We start from the raw sequence: 25,757 nt of genomic DNA, 5'->3' as shown, positions 1-25,757 counted from the left end.
CCGTGGTGTGCGCGTCCGAGCGGTGCGTGGCTCCCGGCAGTGCTGGACGAGCTGGCGTTACAGGAGCGCTGATGTCTTCATCTGACTCCCCGCAGTTGTTGATGGAGTGTCTTTCTCAGATTTCCAGGCAGGGTCCCAAGCGCAGCACCCAGCGCCAGCTCCCGCTGCCAGGCGGCGCTCCCCGCGGCTCGGGCCGCTCCCGCCGCTGCTGAGCGCGGCCGCGGGGCCGGGGCGGGCAGAGAGCCCGGGGCGCCGCTCCTGCCGCGGGCACAGCACCTGCGGCGGCGGCGGGGGAGGCCGCCGGGACTGCGCTGCCGGCTCCCCGCTGCCTGCATCCACACCCGCGACCTCGCACCCCCTCCTCCTCCGTACGAGTCCCCCTTCCCCCTCCTCTGAGCAAAGAGGGTGCCGGCGGTCGGACCCCGAGCTGCCCACATGAACCGTCCGGCCGGCTGGTCGACTCCGCGGCGTTAATGTCCATCTCGGGTCCGACGAGACCAGCTCAGAGGTGAGGACGAGGACGGGTGCGCGGGGCAGGGCGGGGCGGGCGGGCGCTGTCCCGGGGGTGCCCCACAGCTCCCCGAGCACGGCGAGGTGCGAAGGCAGCGGCCGGCGGGGAAGCGCGCACCGAGCGGCAGCCGCGCCCTAAGCCCGCGGCCGGAGCGGCACCTCTGCGGGTCCTCCCGGCGGGGCTGCGCCTCCCGGGCCCGACACTGCCCTGGGCCGGCCGAACCGGGCCGGGGGCACTGCAACCCCCGGCGGCGGGCAGAGGGCAGCGGGTACGTGCCGTGGCAGACTTGGGGCAGGGCGGCTGGAGAACGAGGAGAAGAAAAGGAAAAGGCACAAGGGAAGGGGAGAAGGGAAAAGAAAGAGGATCGGTGAAAATAAAAAGAAAGAAAGAGAGAATGAAAGAAAGACTAGGGGAGGAGAAGAATACAAGGAGTGGGAAATGGGAAGAGGAAAATTAAAGGGAGATGGAAACAAAGAGGAAAATGAAAGTGGAAAGAAAAAAAGGAAATCTTGAAGTAAGGGGGAAGGGAAATAGGTAGAAAAGAGGAAGACAATAGGGAGAGAGGAAAGAATGGGGAAAAGGAGGTGTATAAGGAAAAAAGGTGACAAGTGAAGATGAAAGGAAAAAGGAGAGAGAAAATTAAGAGCAAAGGGAGGACTGGATAGTGGAAGGGAAAGGGTGGGGGGAAGAAGAAAGGGAATAAGAGAGAGAAAAAAAGGAAGGAGGTGAGGGAAGGGAAAGAGAGGGAAAGGGAAAGGAAGCTTTGCTTGTAGCACATCAAGTCTGCACAGACCAGCACCCCAGATGAGCCCAGTCCTACCCGGGCCAGCCTGAGAACAAGTGCCCTGGTGCTGCCCAGGTGCTGGACAAGCACAAGGTGACCTGCCTGCCTGTGAGCACAGGGCCATGGTCACACTCCCTGTCAGACAGACTTGTGGGGCCTGCATGCCTGCCTTCCCCAGTGCAGCTTTCTCAGGCATAAACGGACTGGAGGACACCCTGTGCCTCCCTCTTCCGCACCACTCACTGGCTGGGGAGAGCCCACCCCACTCCTCTGGCTGCAAGGAGCAGTTGTTGTTCCATCCAGGCCTGGCCTGGGTGACCCAGTGTGATCTGGGCTGCGAGACTGCTCAGCTTTGTCCCAGGGCTGGGGCAGGACTGGGGAACAGAGCAGCTGGGAGCTAACCCTGCCTCTCCTTTCTGCCAGGGGCCCGTGTTGGAAGGAGATCTAAGATGAAGTTATGGGATGTTGTGGCTGTCTGCGTGGTGCTGCTCAACACGGTCTCCACCTTGCCCCTGCCCACCGGTAAGACGCCTCCCAAGGGGTCCCCTTCAGTGGTAGAGGGACCTGAAGATGATCTCTCCCCCATCAGCCTGCTGCCTCCCTATGCTGTGCACAGTGACTGTAAGAAACATTCCCCTTTGTAGCAACTGCTGTCTGTCTTGCTAAACTCGCTTCCCTTTGCTCAGGCATCAGGGTGAGGAGAGGATCCTCCCGTTTTGTGCCCCTGTTTCTCCACATGCAGTGTCATTGGCTTTGGTCTTGCTCGAGCAGCTCCAAGCTTAGTCACTCTCCAAAGCTGGGGGTTGACGATTGCAGTTGCAATGCCCCCTGCCCACTCCAGCCCTGCCTTCCTGGCAGTCTTAGGATCCCTCTGGTTGAAGAATGTGGGGAGGTGGGTGGTACAAGTTTGTTGTATGCAGAGGAGCCGAGAGGAGGATCTGGCTCACACCCCTCGCAGCACAGAAACTCCTGCAACGCCTCAGCCTCCTCTCCCTGCTCAGACCTGCCGATGCAATTATTCTCTGCCTGTAGTGGGCGCAAGTCCCGATGGAGGTTTGGCTCCACGATGGGAGGCACTGTACACATCCTGGAGTACTGCTGAGCTTCATTAAATCCTCCTTGGATTCTGATCTCGAAATTAGTGTGTCCACATGGAAATTTACGGAAGAGTAGCTGTAGCAGGGTTAGGAGCTTGATGCAGAGCAATCCACATGAGCTAGCTCACAGTAAGACAGTTTACAATCCAAATGACAGATAATAATGCCTTGCTAATAATAGGCCCTGTGTCTACAATAGCAGGTACAGGATTTTCACAGTGGTATGTGAGCGCTATGTTAACTCTGGTGGCTTTCTAAAGAGAGAGGTAATATGACTCAGTAAGAAGCAGTGAATACTCACATGAATAGTGGAGACGTTTGCTTAGCAAAGGCGCAGACGCAATTTGAAGGTTGCTTCTTTTGCCCTTGCTCATCCCCCTCTCTGTTTAGCTCGTTACAGGATACAGACAGTATCCAGTAATTGGGATTCATTTCTATCTCCTTTTCTGGAGGCATCTCCTTTCCCTGCGCCTGCACAGCTCCAGTCACAGGCAGCCACACTCTGGTTTCCCTGGGAGCAGCCAGGCTAACGCAGCGAGGAGGCACCGAGCATTTGCTGTGACTTCACTTTGACCCCTCCCAAACACCCATCTCTTCCATACACACACATTTATGCCCTTGCCTGTTTAGTCTTCTCCGTTCCCTTCTCTTGCTAGTGTTTCCCCCCTGCTGGAATCTTGCCTGGGCTCCCGCCTCTGCGTGTCCCAGCCTGGGCTCCTGCTGCTCACAGACTGGCAACCCTGACATCCTTTCAGCCCCTCCACACAGGGAGGTTGGCCAGAAGTGTTTCCTCACAGGGCTACAGCCTGCCAGGATCATGGGGCTTTCACACATGGTGATCTTCTTCTCCATGGCAAGCCATGTGGTGGATAAGTGCTGTCCTGCAAAAGGCAGTGATCAGCTTTTCAGGCCGCTGTGCTGCTCCCCTCTGCACAGGCTGGCTGAGGTGCTGGTGCAAGAAGAGCATTAGGGGGAAAGCATCATGAGTCCGTTTGTGGCTCTCGCATAAACTTCAGGGTGGGAGAGCATTAATGCTCCATCTTTCCTGAGTGATTGTATTTGTACAATGCCTGCTTTTATCTTGAAACTGCCCTCTGGGAGTATGGTCCCTGGCAAGCTGATTCCTCTACAGCAGCTCAAGGGGATAGGCAGAAGTTGTGGTTCTCTCAGTTCCTAGTATGCAAAACTTCTCATCATTGCATCTTCTTTTTTCCTTTCCTGTGGATTGGATAAACAAGAAGCAGGAAGAAAGACAACCTGTGTTTTACCTGAGCTGTGGTAGTATCAATATTATCTCTTTTTCCAGGGTACAGACATGGGCTTAGCCATGCAGAGCTGGGTGGAAGGTTATTGCTCAGGATAGTCATTTGAGAAAGGGCCAAAGAGATAGTTTGGTCTTGATTTTTTAACTCTGTGTATCACTAACAAATGGGCCTGTCTGCAAGAGCAAAGGAAGCAGTACTGTTCTTCACATCAGAAATTGAGGGAAACCCAGGGCATTCTGTGATCTTTGTAGGGCAGCAGTTAACACGACAATTGAGTGTGAAAGTTAGAAATTAATCTCTATGTAGCCAAGTCAAATGAGTCAGGGGAGACCTGCAGAAAGGTGACTGTAAGCGAGCAATGAAATACTCTGGTGCACTTTTATGCTCTTTGTTGATTTAAAAGTGTGCAGTGTCTGGCAAACAGGCTGTGTGGCTGATCCTTTCCAGGCACATCGCTGCCTTCCTGCTGCAGCAGCAACTCTGCTCAAGTCACCCCCATCAGTGCCTTTGACATCTTTGTTCTCTCCGCTTACAATCTGGTGCCATGCACCCTTCAGCGCAGCAAAGACACAGAACTAAGCACACAAGAGCAATCAGTGTCTACACCATGTACATTTCCCTTTCCACTTGAAGGCTTCTCTTGCCATCACAGCAGAATGTGCCACAAGCACAGAGGTGTGCTTGCAGCTCCCATGTATTCCCATCTCTGTGGGTGCTGTTGGTCAGCTGCTTTGCTAAGGGCTTTGGCAGGAGACAGCTCACAAAGTGGTGGGAGCACCATCATCACCTGTGTTGCCTCACATGCATAGGGCAGTGTGTGGCCCCTGGGTGCTGTGTGCATTTAGGTGCTGTCCCCTAAAGCAATCCCTTTGTAGCCATTTGCTCCAAGGTCCATTACTCTTACTCCAGAGAAGTTGTGTCTCCCACGCACCACCTGCATCAGGGCTTAGCAGGATTGTGAAATCAAGTCCAGCCCTAAGGGCAGGCCAAACAGCTTGCTGGGGAACACATCTGTTTCCCAGGCCCCTGACACCTTTTTGTGTTCTTGTTTGATGGGATTGCTTTCTCTGCAAAGTACTCTGAGGTCACCTGATGTTACTCCATCCCTTTCAGGTTGGCTTGAAACCTCCCTTCATTTCAGGCTCCAGGCAAGGTTCTAACCTCCTGGGCTGATCAGGTGTAATGTGCTGACCTTTGCTGTTCAGGGCAGTAATCAGAGATGGCAGAGGGTGCTAGCAATTGCAATCTTCTGCATTTTTAATTGCACTGGAGGCTGGAGTATCCTCCACAAATGCAGTACATTGGAGATGAATCCAGTATTTGTAGGTGTTTGGCATCAATATTCATGGGATAGCTTATTTCACACCCACAAAAACCAGAATAGATGTAGAGTTTGTAACTGTTTCATTGTTTCCCTTATGCTACAATCCTCTGGAGGAAGAGCACCATTAGCTTAAATACCAAATGCAAGTAGAACAAATATAAACCACATTATTATAAACTAAATACTAAGTCAGCAGCCCCAGAAGCATGACAGTGCAGAGGGAGCCAAACACTTGTTTGCATTATGCAGAGTCGCCAGTGAATACATCTTGTAACTGCTTGCTGTTGGATGAACATAGTCAACATGTACGTGAGGACTGGAGTGTCCTAAAATCCATGGTATGATGGGTATTCTCTTGATCAAGTGAGAATCTTTACTAAGAGCTAGTGGTAAGCAGGTAGAATTAAATGAAACATCTCCCCATGGGATTTTCCCTCCTGGTAAGAGGAAAAGATAGATTTTGAATCATGGTGTCTGGGTTACTCTATAGCTACTGAATGGTCATTCATTGTGGGAGCTCCTTTGGTATATGCTGTGACACACCATGGTGTGTCTTTGTGTTATACCTCTGTTAAAAGTTCTTCTTACTCCTTCGAAGGTGTATTTAATGTTGAGCTACTGGTTTTAGATGCAACTTTATTAATTAATATGGAAAGTATCTAGAAAAAAAACCAGTGGTATTGTAGGGCTTTTTAAGGCAAAACCAGTATTTAACTATGTTTCCAGCTGAATGCATTTCCTTCCGTACAACATTTATTAGGCCCATTCAATGTCACAAACTGCAGCTCTCACGTTCCTGCCCCGGCTTTCCTGCTCAGCACACCTATGGTGTGGCGTGTGTGCTTTACCTGCCCTGCACGGTAAACCCAGGGCATCAGGGAGGCATCAGCCCCCCGAGCAGGGGCCACCCTGTGCCATCTGATCTGTGTGTGCCCAGCTCAGCCCGTGCATCCAGCACTGCCAGCACATGTGTGTATGTCCTAAAGTTTGTTTGCATGGGATATCCAGGTTATCTAGGCTTTCAGAAACCCCAAGAATTCAGCTTGGTCCATTCATGGGCAAAATTCTAGAAGAATAAAGAAACCAGTCAGATGTGGTTTAATCCACAGCAATGTAGCCCTAAAAGCAAATTCCTCTGCAATCTCAGGTATAAATGCTGAATATACTCCAGTGAAGAACACTCTGTGACTTAAGGAAAAAAAAGTTCTGAATTGCAGGATTTAAGTTCTATTTCTCATTTTGAGTTATCCTTTGCTAAAAGTGTTAGTTCTTTGCTGCTTTTCAATTTAGGGACCTCAAAAGATTGCCAGTGAAACTGTGGGTGCTGTTGGATGTTTTGCAGGTGTTTATTGACAGATAACATACCTGCACATACTTTTCTTTGTTATCTTTCATTAGACTCTTCAGTATATTTTAGAAATACCCATGTTCAGGATTTGCAGATCTTCATAACATTCCTTGAAAACCTGAAGAATTTGGTTGTGTTAAATATTCATTAGACTGTCACTGAATTCAGTGGAGGAGTCATTGTTTGTCCACCAGTAGAAGATCCTCTGACTGATAGGTTGTAATGTCTTTGTAAATTATGCAAAGACATTACAACGTATGGTTAGTTCCTGGTTAGTACTGCAAAAAGCAGTTTTAAAATAATTAAAGTTACAAAGGCTTTGAGAAGCCATTTGGGTCATCAAGTCCCACCGTGCCACAATTGCAGGTGTTCAGAGGTGAACATCGAGTGCAAATACCCAGCTTTCATCCCTCCCCTCACCACTATCTAGAGATCACAACATAATACTTGTAGTACACAGACCAAACTACATAACTACATTTGTTGTGGATTCCCATATTTCTGAGGCAGTAAGAAATAAGTGCAAATAAGTAGAAATAAACAAGCAATACAAAACACTGCAGCATAACCATGTCCAGGATCATCTGAGATCTAAATAGGCCACTGACACATTAGTGCTGGTAGAGTGGTTAGCACTGCAGAGTGGTCATTTTTTACAAAACCAGCTCAGTTTCCGATCAAGAAATATCCTTTGGTAAAGAGAACCACAGAAAAGATTTCAGTTGTTCTTGGAATTTCAATCATGATTGCAAAGAGAAGAAAGAAAATAGGATCAAAAACACAGCTGCAAATAAAATGTTATGACAAAAAATGTATGTTAGAATATGTTTTAAGACCAAGGACTTAAAATTAATTTTATGAGGTATTTCATGTAGCAGCATTTTTTTAAGGAATAAAGCCACTCATATGACCTAGCAGAAGTTTAGGCTCTATTATACATCACTTAGACTGAAACCTGCAGATACATTTCTTTGAAGTCTTTGGAACTTGTGCAAATGCTTTAAAGATTACTGCACAGGAATATTCTTCAAAATAAGCAAACACTGAAATCCATGTATTTATTTTCCTGTGTTGTGGCTGGGCAGTGTTATAGCAATATGCCAAAAATTCTGTGGTGGCCACACTTTTAGAGGCAAGCTGGTCATATCCCCTTTGAATAAACTGTGTACAAACAGCTGGACTATCTCTGCTTCCATCCAAAGCATTTGTGATTTCTTTGGCAAAATCAGCCATTACTTAGGAAATTTCTGAAGGGATGTAGCACCCAGTGTAGCAGTTAGGAAGGACCTTGCTCTCTGAGCACACACCAGCTCTATCTGGCAAAGTGCCACCCCACACTTCCCAGCAGAGCCCTTCTGCAGTGGAGCACACGCACCTGCTCTAGAGCCAGGGACTGATTTCTGTAGCAATAACAATTTTCAACCAGCAACATTAAAACCTTCCACATTGTTCCTTTTGTAAACACATTGAAATGCAGGCAATTGAAAGGCAACAATGAAAGATCATGAGTTATTTATAGATCAGATCACATCTGATAGCAGCAGAGATTGCCACAAGAGAATCATCAGCCAAGATTTTGCCCAGACTGCTCTGCCGGTCTATGGCCACAGGGAAGAGACTGGGTTAAGGTCCCTTTGGAGTCTGTTTTTCCTGCTTTGCTGCGTGTTTTTGTTCCTTGGGGATGCTCTAAAACCCAAAGGGAGATGCAGCATAAGAGCACAGGCATTCTAGCAATAGCTGATGTTATTGATTTAAGCGTGCTCTTTCCCTTCAGTGAACTGTTATTAAAGAGGGGCTGGGTTAGCATCGTGGGCTTCTACTGATGTCATAAGAGAGCTGGGCTGGTTCATTTCTGCATCAGGCATGGTGAAGAAAGTATCACCCGTATTTCCTCCATTAAAACCTGCATGCTTGCCTATTAGCTGGCTGCATGTGTTCATGCTAACAGAGGTTGCAGGTTTTGGGTCTCCCTCATATATACTCAGGATTTGAGGTTCTAGCTTAACAAAATATTGGGAGTAAACCTAGGTTTTACTGGGAAGCATGGTATGGATGTGGGAGGGTACCAGATCTTAGGGAGGAGTCAACAGGTATGTGTCTTGCCCAGGTTTGGTTCCTACTTGGTCGCTGACTTCAGGCAGGATACTGGCACTTTTTCTATCTTCCTCTTTTACACTCTTGTGCTGTAACTTCTGATGCAGGGATGCTCTGAGGGTTCTCACATCCCTTAGGATAAGGTCCTAGCATAGATGGGCTCCTGGCAGCATCTGCAGGAGATGCCACAAAATCTCAGGTGTGGCTGCTGAAATGCCGACTGCTCTGTGGTGCTCAGAGCTGGTGATTCAAAGCTCTGTGCCAGAGGCAAGATTGCATCCTCCTGTTGCTCCTCTGCTGCCTGACTGCTGGGTGAGGTGTTCCTCTGCCCACCCCAGAGAGGCAGAGGTGGGGGTGAGCAAACAGGGCAGCCCAGCATTGGGCACTGTGAGCAACCTGCCTGGACCAGGTGAGGAACAATAAACTCCGTGAGCAGGTCTGCTCATGACTTCCCCTGCCTCACACAGTCCATCTGAGCAGGTCAGCTCATGACTTCCCCTGCCTCACACAGTCCATCTGACCTGGCTGTTTCCCCCTGTGCTCAGGGCCTTCCCACACTGGCAACAGCTGTGGTGGTCCCATTGTCTCCCCACTTTCTGCCTCTGTTGAGAACCAGCATTTCTGCCTGCAAGAAGGCAAGCAGAGTACAGAAAGGTAGGCACTGCCGAGCATGACAGAGTGAAAATACAAAGGGCTCTGTACAAAGGACTCAAATCCACAGACAAATCGGTGGATTTGTCATTATGATGGACACGTGTGAAGGCTGCAGGGTTAGGTAGTGAGCTACAAACACAGAATTGACTGCTCCATCAGGAGCAAGAACACCAGGAAGGTCAGTCCTGTGCCTTTTACCAGTGTTGCCTCATTGCACCGAGTGGTGTGAGTGGCCCTGGCATCATCCACCAGGTTATTTAGCACTTGCCTTGATGAGAGACAGGTGACACCGGGGAGAGGCTCCATTTCTGAGTCTGAGGGGAGCCACAGCATGGGCTGGGAGCGAGGTAATACAGAACTCTATTAAACATTTAAGGATGAGCTGACCCTGGTTTGTTTGATGCTCTATTTCCTAATGCATGCAACCAATGAGTTTCCATTTCACTCTTGGTTCCATGGGTTTTCAGGCAAGGCATGAAAGCAAAGTCATGCCTCAGAGAGGTGGTATATTCATTGTTTAAATACCAAAAATGTTTCAGCATACTATTTTTAACGCCCGCCTTCACTTAGATGTGTTCATATATTGTCTTTTTATACCAAATATTTCATTTTCAATAAAGCAAATTTTTATCCCCACCACAGTTGCTACTTTCTCAGTTTGTAAAGCAGAGTGATCATCACATTAGTATTTTTAATCTGAATAAGGTTGCACTTCCACCAAAACATTGCTCCAAATCTCTCTTAAATACATCCCTGTGGTGTGAGATGGAGGCATTCTGTGCTCAGACAGGCCATGTCCTCTATAATAAGCACCTGAAAACAATACTGCAAAGCAAGTTAAATATATTTTAAAAAATTAAATCATGATTATGAAGTCAAGTAATCTTTTTTTATTTGATTGATTTGATTTGATTATGAAGGCCCCAGATTAAATACCAGAACTGTTTTTGAAGAGGGGCCATTTAATCCTAATGCAGATCTGGATCTAAATTTTCGAAATATTCCTTACCATTACAATGAGCTGGACTAAATCCCTAGAAATTTGAAATCATCCTTCAAGGTCTGATCCTGTTGTTTGAACTTCTCTAATTCTCAAGTGAAATAATTCGGTTAAGTGTTTGGTCTAATGTTTTCGTGTGATAGCTATACACTGTCACAAAAGCAGGCATAAAAACTGCAATCTAAAAGCAAAACCTAATTTTATATTGTTTAATATACCTTTTGTGACTTCTGTTACATCACTTCAGCTCAGGGTTTGTAAAATGCCAAATAATGTGGCAGTTTTTTGAGGCTGAAAAAAAAAAAGGAGAACCCACCTATATAAATCATTCTTCTGCAATATGTAAGGTTTAACATTTTCTTGTATGCCATGAGAGAGAACATGGTTAGAAGAGACTGTAGTTAGTCTTTTAAATCCATACCCAGGTATCAAAAGAAGAAACTGGATGTTTATCTCAAAAACTGAAGATCCAAACCATCAGTTTGTAATCAGGTACCAGCTGAGGATTTCTTTCTTTATCATGCTAGGTTGCTGCCATTGCACATAGGGGACTATTCAGCTTTAAAATTAATCTGTTGATAGCAAAATCAAATTAATAGATTTTTTAAATGTAATTGTGATCACATTTGAACAGATAGAAATAAATAGTGCATTTTTACTTAATGGACACGGTTTTTTGATAATGGGATGCATTTGGTGTGAGTTTCCATTTAGACCTGTTTCATGCAGAAGTCTATCAGAACACTTTATAATTTATCTTTCTAAGAAGCACAGGGACCAGATCCCAGTCCTGGTGTCACATGCTGTCTCTAATTAAATAAAAAGGCAAGGACAGGTTGTGGGGGTTGCAGTGGGGAGGATGCCCGCAGGAAGGCACATTTCCCTGCACTCCCAGAGCAGAACTGAGGGCTGGATTTCCCCAGGGCTGATGGGGAGTGCCGTGGCTGTTTGACCCTTCCCTCGTGTGTGCTGCCAGCTCTGCCTGTGCCCAGGGGACAGAGACTGTGCTTGGGGACAGGCAGGTCAAAACTTGAGGTTCCAGAGAACGTCAGTGAAGCAAGAATTTCAGTTTGCATTATAGAGGGATGTTCCAAACCTGAGAGTCTGGGTCAAAGCTATGATCTGACTGTGCCCTGAGTGTTTAGGAAACAAGCAAACAGCTTGCAAACAGCAAGCAGATGAGGCAAATATTCTTGTGTTTGGTTTTAGGTTGGTTTTTTTTGGTTTTGGTTGTTTGGTTGGTTTGGTTTTTAAATTAGTATTTTAAGTGAGTCTCACTCTCTTGAAGGTGTTCACCAGCTGTGCTCCCAGCCTGATCACTCTGCTAGATTCCTATTTGCATCAGTCTTGTGACATTTCTTTCTTTCTTTTTCTTTCTTTCTTTCTTTCTCTCTCTTTCTTTCCTTCTCTTTCTTTCTTTCTTTCTTTCTTTCCTTTTTTATTAATTTTTCTGGTTTTGTGAGAAAATCTTCACAAATCAAGAGCCCTTGCTCAGCTGGACAAGGATACAGAGAAGGTGCTCAGAGGCAGAGTAGCACATGGACTGTCATCCATACCCAACAGTCTTGTGCTCTTGTTGCAGCTATAGGAAAAGGCTCTGCCTGTTCCTGCCTGGGTGGCACAGTACTGAAAGAGGGAGCATGGAAAGGAGCTGCAGGAGAGTGGGCTGAGCACAGCAGAACAGGACACACGTGCTGGATGCAGCTCCCACAGGCCCGGCTGCCTCCCCAGGCTCCTGCTGCAGGGACACCAGGCCGGGGTGGTGCATAAACACCTGCAGGTGCCTGCACACAGCTGCCTCCAAGGGACTTCCTCAGGGAGGTGGGCAGTCAGAAACAGTCTTGAGAACTGTGACATAAAACCCAAACAAAACCGCATGACTTCACACCAGTCTATGGCACCATGGTTTAAGTGGTGGGGCTCAGCCCATCGCACCCAACCAGAGGGGCCTGTGAGCCTTCCTCCCACCCTCTGAGCAAGACGTACAGACATTCACGTTCCCTAAGGGAGGATTTCACTTTTGTAGGACATACATTCCTTTCCTTTGGGAAACACATGTTTTGAGGTGCATTACACAGGCAAGACAACCTTTGCAAACCTGTATTGAGCACATGCTGCTCTGGCTGTCCTATCCTGTCCTGTCCCATCCTGTCTTGTCCTAGATAGCTTTCAAAAAAAGGGGCAGACAGTGTCCAGGATCAATTTTTAAATTCTAATTCCTTCACACCCCAGAGCTTGAGACTGGGGACTGCTCCTCAGAGATCTTTGCTGCTTTAATGCCATTATCCCATCATTTTCTGCTGGCACATTGCACAACATGACAGGCATCTGTCATGTGTTTGTTCTCTCAGCTTTTCCAGCAGAAGGCAAGTGTTGTCAGTAAACTAGTTTGTTTTGAAAAAATGTGTGCGTGTGTGTGTATAATTAGTTGTGTTTGTGTGTGTATGTGTAAATGGAGCACACATACACACACATGCAGAATGTGTATCTGCTCCTTGCAGGGGTGTGAAATCCCCCCCGGCAAACTCTGCTGCACAGTCAAGTCAGCACAGTCCGTGCAGTGTGAGAGAAGCTAAGATGCTGTGAGACTATAAACATTTTCTAAACAGAAGGGTAACAAAAAGCTCTACCAAAAAGCTTTATTCAGCTTATAAACCATGGCTGCTCGCTAAGGCAGCCCCCATGAGTGCGCTGATGTTCCCTGGCCACAGCTCTGCTCAGCATCCCCACTGCCCCCAGCAGAACTTAAAACACTGCACAGACCAAACAAGTGCACAGGGTGTGATGTCTGTGGTGCAGAGAGGGCTCAGCATCCCTGGAGCACATCTACCACGTGCCCATCAGGATGGGGACATCCTGCAGTCAGTCTACTCCACCTTCCCTTCTGTCTGCTAGCCTTTTATGGAGTTTAGTCGCAGAGGTTATTGGTTATCCATGTATGATGTCTAATGGAAGCTTCCTCAGCATTTACCTCTGGTTTCAACCCATCGTGCCTGTTGTCAGTGCTGGTGTTTCCACTGGATTGCTCTGGGTCCCATTTCAGCAGCTTTTCACAGAGTTTTGTTTCAGGCTCTAGGTCTTCACACCCATGCTTGTTGGAAAGCTGACTATCCCTACGGAGCCATGGCTGGCATCTCAGCACAGGGCTAAGACAAGTCTCCCTCCACTCCTGGCTGTCAATCCTTCTTCCAGACCCCTGTGACCCATTCCTAGTGACTGCTTGTAGTCACACTGATGACTGATTTATTAAGCAGTAGAAAATTATCTGATTGCAGGGATTGGAGCTGTTGCCAAGACTGTTAAATTATGGAAGCAAACCTGGGACACCTTGGCACTGTGTTGAAGCTGCCAAAAGAGCATTGCTACATTGCTCACAGCCAGTTTGAGGCTCCACAAGCAGAGGAGAGCGTTGCTTAAGAAACTTGCAAGGTCTCACTGAGTAGCCCAGTAATGCAGCTGCCCTGTGTTGATTTAATGTACCTATATAGCCTGTACCAGCACATGAATTTCAGGTGGGCAGACATTACCAGGATGACCTGCACATTTTCTCAAGGGGAGCTCTGTGCCCATGTTGTAATCTTATTGTAATTATCATATTTCTCAAGTCCCATACTGTTGCAATTATATTCCTAAAGTTCATACCTTCTTGCTGGTTTTCCACCAAGCAGTTTTTCTCTGCAACACTCATAGCTTCTCAAGGGCTCCTCTTGGGTTCTCAAACCACCCCTTTTTATTCCAGTTACCTTCACAAGCTACAGCTGCTGCCCAGCTAAGGACTTTGCAGCTGTAGCTCGTTTGGAGTGACTAGGACTCATCTAATACATAGATCTTACAGGGACTCTCTCCATATGCCCACTGTTTCCACCAGTTTCCTTTTATCACCCACAGGCCTTTTGTCTCCTCCAGTGATGTTATCTCCAAATATTGGGGGCCACTGCAGGAGTCTTACTGGTAGATTTGGATACCTGCATGGGATAGTTTCCAGTTCCCTGGGCTGAAGAGAAAGTCCACCCTGGAGGCAGGAAATTGGAATTCATCTTACTAATAGTACTGGCATTCCTCCCAGTGAGTCTTCAAAATATATCCTGGTGTTGCAGTAGGGCATGAGCAGAGCAGGGATCCTCAGCTCCATTAGGCACTTGGAACACTTCTTGAACAGTTCATGTTAGAGCCTTATTGACATTAGCAGGACCAGTCTTGCTGCCAGTGACCCCGTTTTCTGGGTGCAGATTGTCTGTATGTGTAGGTAGGATTTCTCTAGTTGAATGCTGTTGGTTTGATTATTTGATCTACTTTTTGCCCTAATGCTCGCACCTTCTGCAGGGTTGACAGTGCATGTCTGTGTCACCAGCATTGCGTGGGGCTCTTTAGTGGCATTTAGTTTTCTCAACCTGAAATATCACAGGCCACTCGCAGTGCAGAAAGCTCTCAGTGGCATTACCTCCCTGGGTGCAGCTGGGGTAGGAATCACACATGAACCAGGATGGATCTCAGTGTGCACTTTTATCAGGAACACAGTCCACCACATGGGTCTGCCCTCCTCCTATCGACTACCCTCCAGGATATAGTTGCCAGAACAGTGCTACCCTGTAGCTGTCTGATTGGTATTTAGCCAAGGTACACGCCTGCCTATAGCACTCTCACAGGGCTAGGTGGTATTTTTGCCCCTCAATTGCAAGCCATTTACAAGTGATGTGCCAAGATGGATTATCTCTTCAGTTAATCCATAGTTTTGTTTCTCCCTTCTTGGGAGAGGGAGCTCTCACTACCCTGTCAGTGTGCCAGGCTCGAGATAAGCATAAGGCTGAATGTTGCAAACAATAATCTCTACATATAAATTGGCTTTTGCTGTAGCTGTCTCTTGTCCCCTTCCTGATGGTTGATCACTGCACTAATTTTGTTAAGCCCTCGTATGTTTCCCTACAGTTGTGTTTCACTCTCCATAGCCAAGGTCTCATTGCATCATACTGTTGGTAGAAAGGTTGTGCTAAAGAGAGGTGTGGGCTGGGGTAGTCACAGTGGTATGAGAGGAAGGCAGTTGGAGTTTAGGAGGGAGAAGGGCAGTTCTAGAGCCATCTCCTCAGGGCTACATCCTTCTCTAATTTGGATATAGACTAAGAAAACTAGTTTCTGTGTAGGAAATCTAGAAACTACTCAGACTCGAGCAATAATTGCCTTCTGCCAACTACTTTCCATCTGTATCTGTGTCAAGGCCAAATTTGTACTTCAGCAGTGGGGGTTATGTGAGCTCCATGTGGGTCATCTTTTTTAACTGAGTCTAGAAAGATGTCTAGCCCTTGTTGCTTTAAGGGAACATAGCCCACCTGTTGCCGGGACCTGGTTCTTGCTCGGTTGGGCAATACTTGTACAGACTAGGCAGACCAGCCTGTTCTGCAAAGGAGCTGGTTGGTGCATCCAATGGACACATCCATCCAAGCAACTTCCCTCACAGTGTGTATTTTGTTATCTGCTGCAGAGATAGAGGAATAAAAGAAAAGTGTACTTACCACTGGTGTTGCAGAGACATGGGGCTGGGTCCTGCCTTGTTCAGGTTCCACCTAGCTGTATAGATAGCAGCCATCCCTCCCTCGTGTCTTTGAACATGAACACTGCTCTCTGGGATTGTTGTTTTCAGCATGGATAAAACAAAGTGTAATTCACCTTTTTCAGTTTCAAACTCTACAGTTTATAGCACCCTGTTTGCCTTGTATCACCCTCATTACGTGGAGGTACAAGGTTTCCAGCCTCCATTACTCTTTTACCAGTCTAAACTATTTTGCCGGACGCATCCAACAGAAAACACATACCTCTGATCCCTCACTATTGATGGACAGAGGCCTCTAGGATGTGGCTACTTCAGGCAGCAGTCCCCATTCCTGATCATGTGCAGATGCTCTCTGTTCCAGCAGGTTTTTGCACTGGCAGAGTTGGGATCCTGCTGCCCCCCATCTCCTCTGTATTTGGTGCTTCTGCTGAGGATATGAGGGTGCACTTTTGCTAGGTAGTGGGGGCAGCCTCAGGCCTTCCTGCCTCCTGTTAACAGAGTCAGTGCTACCCTGTCTGAGCTGGGTACCTGTGCTCAGGTCGCCCATTGGGATTCCTGCCTTGCTGTGCTCATCAGGGAAATGTGAGTAAATGGAAGTGGAAGCAATGGAATGGAGTAAGTGGAAATGCTGACTCTTTGCCTGAGGAGCCATTCCAATCTCAGCACCTCTCTGAGTGGGAGCCTTTGTGTAGGCACAGCTCCTGACCAGGTGCACTGCACTGGATATTGCCTCTCCCAATGTTTGATGTTCCTGCAGTATTTGTAGGAGTATTGGAGATGGATATTCCCATATATGCAAGACCGGTGTGACACGGTCTGTTGTGTGTTGGGTTTTAGGAGTTAAGTGCAGAAAGGAGCGTTCTCTTAGGACTTACTGGAAAGGAAGAAGTCTCAAATTTTGAGGCAATAAATATGAAAAAAAAAGATCTTGATATTGCAATGTAGTTTAAGATATGGTCATTAATAATGCAAGGTAAGGGCATCCACACACAGGGTCCTGGCAGCCGTACCCTCTGTTCTCTGAATTACTAAAGCAGGTAATTTTGAGGGATTTAGTCCGTGGGAAGATTAAGGATCTCAATGTTTTGGGTTTTTTTTCCCCCAAATTATGATGAAATGGCAAAATTTATAAGCATTTCAGAATACATTTAATTTCACCCTTCCTGAAGAGGTTCATTCTGCTAGTATTGAAACATTTCATTGACTTCATAGTACAATTTACTTGAATAATTCATCAGTGATATACCAAGTGATAAATTAAATAGAATAAAAATTAAATTTTCATAAAAGGAAAATGCATTCATAACATTTCCCTAAAAAATTAACATAATACTTCTATTCTGACCTATTTTTACTCAGTGTGATCAGCATCTTGTGATACAAAACACTTACATGAGAAATTATTCAAAAGCTATGAAAATAATTATCCCCTAGAAGCAGTAAAAACCCAGGCATTCATCCAGGAATAATATCTCAGTCTGGTACCCCAGGAAATCCTCCTTCTGTCATGCCCAAAAACCTTATTGACAGGTGGCTTTGGCAATACTAACTGCTGCTGGTGTGAAAAGAAAATAATTAACAACTATAATGGAAAAATTGCTTTAAAGAAACCTCTTCCTGTTGCTACTTTGCTGGGAAGAGTCTCTATAACGTCTTTACTGGTGGCTTCACCCACCTCTTAACTAATATTCATACCATGATATGTTTTTCCTTCCCTCTATTTCCACAGAGCTCATTCAGTATTAAAAGATGTGCTGAAACACTACCAAGCATCAGCAGACACACACAGAAATACAAATGCGTCTCATTTATCTTTCCCCAAATGAGTTTCTGTGATGACCTAAACCATTCCAAATTCTCCTTGATTTCTGAGGATCTGGGCATGTGTTCTGAAGTGATGGGCAGAAAAGCTTGCATGTGTGTAATATTTTTGAGTTGTGAATGGACAAACTTTGTGATAAGTGATGTGTGACAAAGCCTTTTCTCTCTTTCCCAAACAGCTAATATGCCAGAGGATTATCCAGATCAGTTTGATGAGGTAGTGGACTTTATTCAAGCCACTATTAAAAGACTGAGGAGGTCACCAGATAAACAGACTCCGATTTTTTCTAGGCGGGAGAGAAACCGTCAAAATGCAGCCACAAACATAGAGAATTCCAACAAAAAAGGAAGGAGGAATCAAAAGGGCAAAAATCGAGGATGTGTCTTAACAGAAATACATTTAAATGTGACCGACTTGGATTTGGGATATGAAACCAAAGAAGAGCTAATTTTCCGGTATTGCAGTGGATCTTGTGATGCAGCTGAGACCACCTATGACAAAATTTTAAAAAACTTAACCAGAAAGAAAAAACTGGTCACTGACAAAGTGAGGCAAGCCTGTTGCAGACCCACAGCCTTTGATGACGACCTGTCCTTTTTGGATGATAACCTGGTTTACCACATACTGAAAAAACATTCCGCAAAAAGGTGTGGATGCGTCTGACGGCTGCATGTCGAGGCGGCACAGTTTTCCATTCCTGCTATGCTGCAAAGAGAGGGACCAAGGTTCCCAGGGAAGTGTCTGCTCCAGGTGGAGGAAAAAGGACCAAGAACACAGACTAAGGAGCCATGAGAGCCTGGGGATAAGGAGGCATGCGGCAGAGTAGAAGGATGGAGACTTCTGGCGTCTTATGGGGATTTAGATAAAAGCTCAGGTGGAGATGACGATGGATGGATGATGTGCACGCTACCTTTCCTGTTTGACTCAATCCACCATCAGTGAGACTCAGTCCATGAGGAACGTGCTTAAAAACACAACCCTGCCATATCACGCTGTGTTGTAGTTATGCCATGATATACCAGTTATACCAAGAAGCTTAGCTAAGAAGTAGCTTAGGAGTCCCTTACTAACCCCCTGTGCCCTCAGCTCCACTGAAAGACACATTGTGCTACTGCTCACTGGAGGGCAGTTCCTGAGTGCTTAGGACAACTCCTAAGCTATAAGATTACCCCTGTAAGTAAGATGATATTGGGCAAATATCAAAATGACCAGGCTCAAGTTCTTATGAAGCAAACAGTTCCGCTTACTGGCTAAGTTTGGTTATTTCCATCTTTTGTTTCTTCAAATTGAGTGCAGGATTTTGTTCTTCTGATACCTGTGAAAACAAGTTGAGTTTTTAAGCACTTCTTCCTAGTATAGTAAGAGAAATAACAAGCCCAGCCTACACAAAATGCGTTTCTTTAGGTTTACAAAGGACTAACGTCACTTGCATAACTACATTTCTATTTGGTCATTGTGATTGAGAGAGACTACTTGATGCAATGCATCCCTTCAGAGACATAAGTATACAGAAGATATTTATTGAGATTAAGTTATTGTTATTTATTACAGTTCAGTAATGAGTCTCCTTATTTATTAAAGTGTCTTTCAAAGGTGCCAAAGTAGATGGCACTTGGGGATATAGAGAGACAAAGACGTTGGGAACAACGGTCCATGCTTTTGATTGAAGGTGTTAACTTGAATGCAAAAAATCACTTACTTTACCTTTTTTTCTTTTAAACAAAATCTTGATTATGTTCACAAAAGGTAGTGCTGAAGTCTGCAGCCCTTATTCCTGTCACTAAGTCTTTTGAAAATTACTGCAGTCGTGCATGTGCAGGAGCAGCAATGGCTCTGGACGAGTGAGGGTCGCAGGACTTGGCTCAACATTAGCAATTTGTTAGAAAAACTAATTTTAGTCGTATTTTAAATGTAGCCACATTTTTTTCTCACACTTTATGCCAACTGACCTCATATAACTATTGACAAATGGAAAATAATCACATTTAGCCTTATAATTTCTAGTTATATTTATTTAAGCTTTTCCTTCCATACTTCCGTATAGAAGAGGTTAAATCCCTCTTACTAGTTGTTAGCCCTGGATTTAATATAGCCTGCAAGTAAACAGTTGTGTTAAATAACCAGAGTGTTTTGTATAATTTGCTGAAACATTACAGGATCATACCCATGCAGCAGAACAGTCCAAGTTTCCTTAGGAGGAGGGAGGTTGTACAGCAAAGGTGTTTGTACGTGACCACTAACACAAGCTCTCATTCTGGAGACATTTTTCCCAAAAGAGCAGGAGTGCAGGTCACTAGACATGCCTGACAACCAGTGAAGCATCAACTCCCACAAAAGCAACATGAAAAAAAATCCTTATTGAAAACCATGGTCCAGCCTTTTATCTCACGCATGTAATGGCTCTCCATACTCATTTTGCCCTGGGCCCCTTGGGGCACCACTGAAGAAGGGTCTAGAGGTCAAGAAGGTCCAGACCAGGCATAGAAAGGTGTTCCAGGTGCATGGCATGTAACCCATCCCCGGCTTCCGCCGCTTTCCCGGGCGGATAGCCCTGGAGAACCAGCCTGGCCCCAGCAGGGCCTGTTCTCACAGTGCCACGGGGACCCTGCCAGCCCCTCCGCGCTGCCCGGGGGCGGTGACACCCCCACGGTGGCACGAGGTGGCACCGAGCGCCTGCCGGGCACCGAGGCTCAGCTGCGCTGCCGGAGCTGATCGGCCACAGCGCTCAGCGCTGAGCCTTCTCCTGCCCCAGCTGGTGAAATCTTGCCTCAAAGCATTTTCTGTGCAGCTTGAAGGGGCTGCAACCAAAGCAAATCTCTATGTTCAAAATACAAAAGGGTAAAGTTTGTGATTTTTTTTTTTTAGGTTTTTGGTTGGTTTTTTTTTTTAGTTTTTAGACCTTACTGAAGACAGGAGTGTGCTTCTCTGGATTTTTTTACTTCACCTGCAATTATATGTCTCAGTCATTTGTGTTAATCAACCAAAGTTCTCTACAGACTTTATTTTTGTACAATATTCATTTTATAACTTTTTACAAAATAAAATTCATTTCTATTGTTACATGGTTGTTGTTTGTGCTTCCCCACCATACAGTTTGCAAGTTATAGAGTTGTCCAGTTTCCCAATCTGCATGAGACAATGCTGCGGGGCCAGGAAATCCTCCATGGAGTGAAGCCTTCCTTTCTGTCTCACCAACACTTTTAATGTGGATCAGAGATGTCTGTAGCTTCTTAGTGAAACATAACTGAGTCACTGCAATAACTGACTTGAAAATGCATGGTGAACAGTGACAGTAGTCTACACAGGGGCAAGCTTCAAGTCTGGGGTTACTGAAGCTGTGCCTTGTCCATGTGGCCTTGGCCATTCATGGCCACAATTCCTGCACTCAGAGGAGATTGCATTTTGCTTTTCTAATCTGGGTGTCACACCAGTTGGACTAAATTCTATCTACTTTGTCCTTTTTTATTTCATCTTCAAACAGGAAAATAAAACTCAAGGAATTTTCTTTTCCGCCATGATTATGGAACAGATGAGGACAGGTTTTGTGGCTGAGGCCAGCAATATTTTCTCAACTGTTTCGTGTTAAGCTTTGCAGTTCCCATCACAGGGCCCATAAACACACGCAGACTCACAGGTTTCACCACCGCACTCCGTTCTGCTGCAGAGAGGAAGAAGGAGCGTCTGACGGCGAGCCAGAGTGCAGGAGATCAAACACTGCTAATGCACAGCATATGGATGCCTTGGTTTCGTTTGTGCTGGCGGGGACCCTGCACGCAGCCCTGCCCCAGCTGCTGGAGCGCACAGCAGAGCTCGCAGGCCCGGCTTTGGAAGCGCACACCACCGAAGGCATTCCTCCTCACATGCCTCCACTTCTTGCAGCACAAGCCCATCCATCACATGCAAAAGCTGGACACATTCAGTGTTTGGCGTGGGAATGACCTGCAGTTCCACATTCAGAGGAGATTGTGCACTTTCCCAAGAGTTGGAGGGAGTGTCTGTGTCAGACACAGCTGTGAGGTGCTCCGAAGTTTAATCTCTGCTCTTACAGCCCTTCTGTCTGCTGTTACAGGGATGGGGAAGCAGAAGGTCAATGCAGATGCCTTTCTTGGTCCTATCAGGCTCTGAGTGGGCCAGCTGGCAGGAGCAGTGTTGCTTGCATGGAGCTGTTTCATCCTCCATCCCCAGCCTTCCTGGTGAAGACAATTTGGAGAGAACTAGAGAGGCTCTGCTGCTGCAAGAGCCCGGCTTGCCACTGCTAGGCTGGCATCTGCAGGCTCCTTTCCTGGTTAAAGTGAGGCTTGAAGTAGTTTGCTGACACCCTGTATGTGTTAAAGCAGTTTGAAACCTTCATCTGGCAGGTTGTGTAAAAGATTTCAAGAAAGGACTTAGATTTTCATTTGTACCTAGGAAGAGCCAGTTCTGGGCTAGACATTATCTTACTGCTTGAGTAGCAGACATAGCACTGTCCTGGATCACTTCCGGAAGATATGACATGTCCCAAGATAGATAAAATTTTTAAAAGGGAGAGGATGAGGCAAGCATCATAACTATTTACACTTACTGAAAATCAGAATGTTAAAACTTTACTACCCAATATCTTGATTTTTTTTTTCCTTTTTCAATTTTGTGTTGAATTTTCTTGTATCTGTTAGCATAGTGCTGCCAAACAAGAATGACTGGCTAGAGACTTAGGACAAACTATGGCTGTCTAAGGAAAAAGCAGGTATTTTGCAAGGAGGGCTTATTTACTGATGCAGCTTGGAAGTCTGTCCCTCAGTGAGACCCCTGCAGCAGAAGGGATTGAAGCCCTGTGCTTCCCACAAGCAGGACTTCAGGAGAGAAGCTGTCATCACAGCAGGTCCTTCTGCCATCTCTCCATGCCACAGCAGCCTGGTGTACAGTACAAGGAGGATGAAGTAGGCAGAGCTGTGTCTGATTTTGGGTTGTTTCACCTCTACCCACAAAAGCGGAGAAAGACAAAGGCAGCCAGTGCCTCAGTCTGGGGAAGCACAGGAGGAAACCAGAAGCAACCTCGTTCATTGCAATCTGGATGGCTAAATAAAAATACAGAGGAAAATATCAGGATGAGGAAAACAAATGGAGCTGACACATTGTATAAATAGGTCTCCAAATGTCATGCATGGCTGGAACAAAGATGTTTTGTTTCAAAGCAAGAGACAACTTGAAATGGCTCAGTAATACACATTGAGAAGTTTGCTTATTTGGAACAGAGCTCCTCTAATGAAAAGGTTAATTGTGTTGCAATGGAAAAGAAAAAAGGCAAAGCAGAGGCCAGGCCTGCACTCCTCACCCTGACAAAATTTCCCACTGGCTCAAAGTGAAGATTTTCTATCACAAACATCACAGGACTGAACTACTAGCATTCCAATAAATTATACAGCAGGTATATTCATGGTCAGAAGGTGTATTCATGGGTCAGTAAGACCATATATTTCAGCAGCATAAATCCCACTGGCTTTCAGACAAGTTGCAGCAGCAGCCAGTGAGGGAAACATGGTGCTCAGCTCAGCCTGATGCAGGGAGGTTTCCTTTGTCAGGCACCAAGCTCCAGTACTCAAGGTCAACACTGAGACATCTTCATTTGCCCGTTCATTGTTTCCTTCAGTGCTGAAAATGCAGCATTTTATTCACTTTTCCACAAAATGTTCACTCACAAGTGAAGTGAAGTAAGAACAACGGGCTTTTGAAGGCTGAAAAGGGCTGCTGTAATTATCCAAAGAGCTGGCGTTTTGTCCGCAGCTTCTCCATCTTTTTGACAGCAATCTGAGCTCTACAACATGTGCAGGTTTCCTCCCTCTGCCCCAAACCTTTGTTTTACTGTCCCGTGGCACACTTGATAACAAAAGCTTCCTTCTCTGTCACCTTAGGAAAGGCACAAATATTAGTGCCTGGTCCAGACTAGCACACGTTATCCCCAGGTGGTCCTGGCAGGACTAAAGCCACGAACATGCTCAGCAGCACTACTCCATCGGCTGTTGCGGGGTTGCTCCAGCTTCACAGGAGTCTGAATAAGTATATCAAAGCTGGATACTTTCTTAGCAATATTCACATACAAATAGAAAAACCGTATCCTTGTACAATCCCCCTACTCCTTCTATTTCTGTTTCATAGAATCATAGAATGGTTTGGGTTGGAAACGACCTTGGAAGTGACCTCATTTCAACCCTCCTGCCACTGGCAAGGACACCTCCCACTAGACCAGGTTGCTCAGAACCCCACCCAATCTGTCCCTGAGCATCACTGGGATGGGACATCCCCAGTTTCTCTGGGCAATCTGTTCCCGTGCCTCACCACCCCCACAGTTAAGCATTTCTTCCTAAACCAAAGTCTACCATATTTCAGTTTGAAGTCCTTCAGCCTTTTCCTATCACTACATGCAATTATAAAAAGTCCCTCTCCAGCTTCTCTGTGAGTCTTTATTTGCAGGAAGACTGCTATAAGATTTCTCCGAAGCCTTCTCTTCTCCTGGCTGAACAATCCCAGTGGTCCCAGCCTGTCCTCAAAGGAGAGGTGCTCCACGCCCCGATCATCTTCATGTGTTTTGAGATTTCCAGACCTTTACCACATTTCACTCTGCTCCGATCATGTTGCTAACTCCTCGGGTTTTTCCCCACTGGCACTCACCCACAGTTTTCTCTTCCTGGACAGCCTCATGACTCATACATTAATCTCTGGCTTCACATATGCTGTAAACATGTCCTGTAATTCTTATTTCAGGTTAATATCATTTTCCTCTGATACAAACAGAGTCAGCAGGCACTTCTTGTTAACATTCAGTATAATTTTGAATAGAAGTTTCTATCTGAAGATGAATTTTTTTTTCCTTAAAAAACTCACAGCTTAGAGATCAATTTTGAATTACTATATTTTGAAAGATACAGAGACTCTTTTCTATTCTTTTGCACAGGACTAGGCAGGTTCTCTGAGGGTGAAAGTGACTGTACAATCAAGGTAGGATGAAGATCTCTCAGCACCCCATTTCTTACAGTGGCTCTCAGCTGGGAAAGGAGCAGAATAAAAAAGCAAACTGGGAGTGCTATTTTCCCTAAGAATCCCATCCCAGACCCAACAGTTCACAGTTCAGAACATCCTGAGCCCTATGTTCTATTGGTGTCCAACAATCCTTGGCAGGTCTGTCTTGCTGAGAACCTGCCCAGTGTGAATTAGAGCTCCCCTGCACTTTGGGGCAACTGAATTCTCTGCAATGCAAGCAAGAGTTCCTCTGCTGCCACTGGAACTCCATTTCATCAGTTATCTTCCCACTGCGGTGTCCCACTGAGTTGCCTTCGTATTCCACATGGATCTGTCCAACCTGAGGAACCCTCATATCTCTCATCACCTGTGTCTTTTCTCTATCTTCCATCTGGACCACAGGGAATAAAATGCTGCCTTCAGGACACTGTGCAGGACCAAACCCTGGATTTCCACAGAGGCACAACAACATTTTCTTTTCTGTTTTCCATTCTGTTTCAAAAATTCCTTTCAGGTGCTAGGTGAGGAACTCATTAGAAACATGACTCCAGAGGCAACACCTTACATCTATTTGGGAATCCCCTTTATTTAACACAGAACTTTTTGCCAGCTATCAGGTCTGAACCTGACTAACCCCAATTGTGTTCACTCCAACTGCGAGCCTGACTAACTCCAATTATACCCATACAAAGTATCATGTGCCAGCCAAATTAGGGGTTTTTTTATACTGAGGTGAAAGCAGCGTGAGCAGTGACCAGGTGCTGCTGCACACAAGGGGCTCAGAGACAGGTGACACATGCCACCCACCCCTACACTGAGACAATCAATGGAACAGGGTTTCTGCTATGCCAGGAAACAAGAGGGTAAGTGGAAAAATGCATCCAAAAAGGAAAGCTTCTATGGCTCGCACATGGACAGGGTGCCTACCAAAAAGAAAAAATGAAGCCAGTCCAAGGGGCTGTTTGGGAGGAGCTGAAGAAAACCCTGCAGCACATTTTTTTGTGTTTATCTAGGACATCAAATTCTGCTTACAGCACATGTTTTCCTGTCAAGGATATCTGGTTTCATTTCAGCTACAAATGTGAATCTCATTTTAAAAGCCAGAGCAAGTCAGCGATAATGAGACATTTTTGCAAGGAGTATAGAAACCTCCCTTTCTGATTCTGAAAACTGGCAAAACAAAATTTGGAATACTTAAAAACGTTCTCCAGAATCAACAGTTCTTTTTGAACTTTTCCTGCTAATATATTAGGAAAGTCTTGGTGGCATCCTAGGCTGATTTCTTTGTGTCAGTAACAAGTGACCAGTACAGGACAATGC

The 25,757-nt window shown here is 46.0% G+C and overlaps 1 protein-coding gene across 2 annotated transcripts; it reads left to right on the top strand.

Moving 5' to 3' along the window:
* Window positions 1-20,428, top strand: GDNF (glial cell derived neurotrophic factor). Of its 2 annotated transcripts, none has more exons than XM_074533708.1 (3): window positions 1-508; window positions 1,719-1,916; window positions 17,623-20,428. In XM_074533708.1, the coding sequence occupies exons 2-3, from the start codon at window positions 1,745-1,747 to the stop codon at window positions 18,105-18,107; spliced, it is 657 nt and encodes a 218-aa protein (XP_074389809.1). In that variant the 5' UTR covers window positions 1-508; window positions 1,719-1,744; the 3' UTR covers window positions 18,108-20,428. The 2 variants fall into 2 exon arrangements, with proteins under 2 accessions (XP_074389809.1, XP_074389810.1); XM_074533709.1 differs by having other exon boundaries at window positions 5-508; window positions 1,719-1,817.
* The last annotated feature ends 5,329 nt before the right edge of the window (window positions 20,429-25,757 follow it).

Source organism: Zonotrichia albicollis, chromosome Z, assembly GCF_047830755.1.
Source record: "Zonotrichia albicollis isolate bZonAlb1 chromosome Z, bZonAlb1.hap1, whole genome shotgun sequence".
Lineage (NCBI taxonomy): Eukaryota > Metazoa > Chordata > Aves > Passeriformes > Passerellidae > Zonotrichia > Zonotrichia albicollis.
This window is presented reverse-complemented; position numbering and strand designations above follow the sequence as displayed.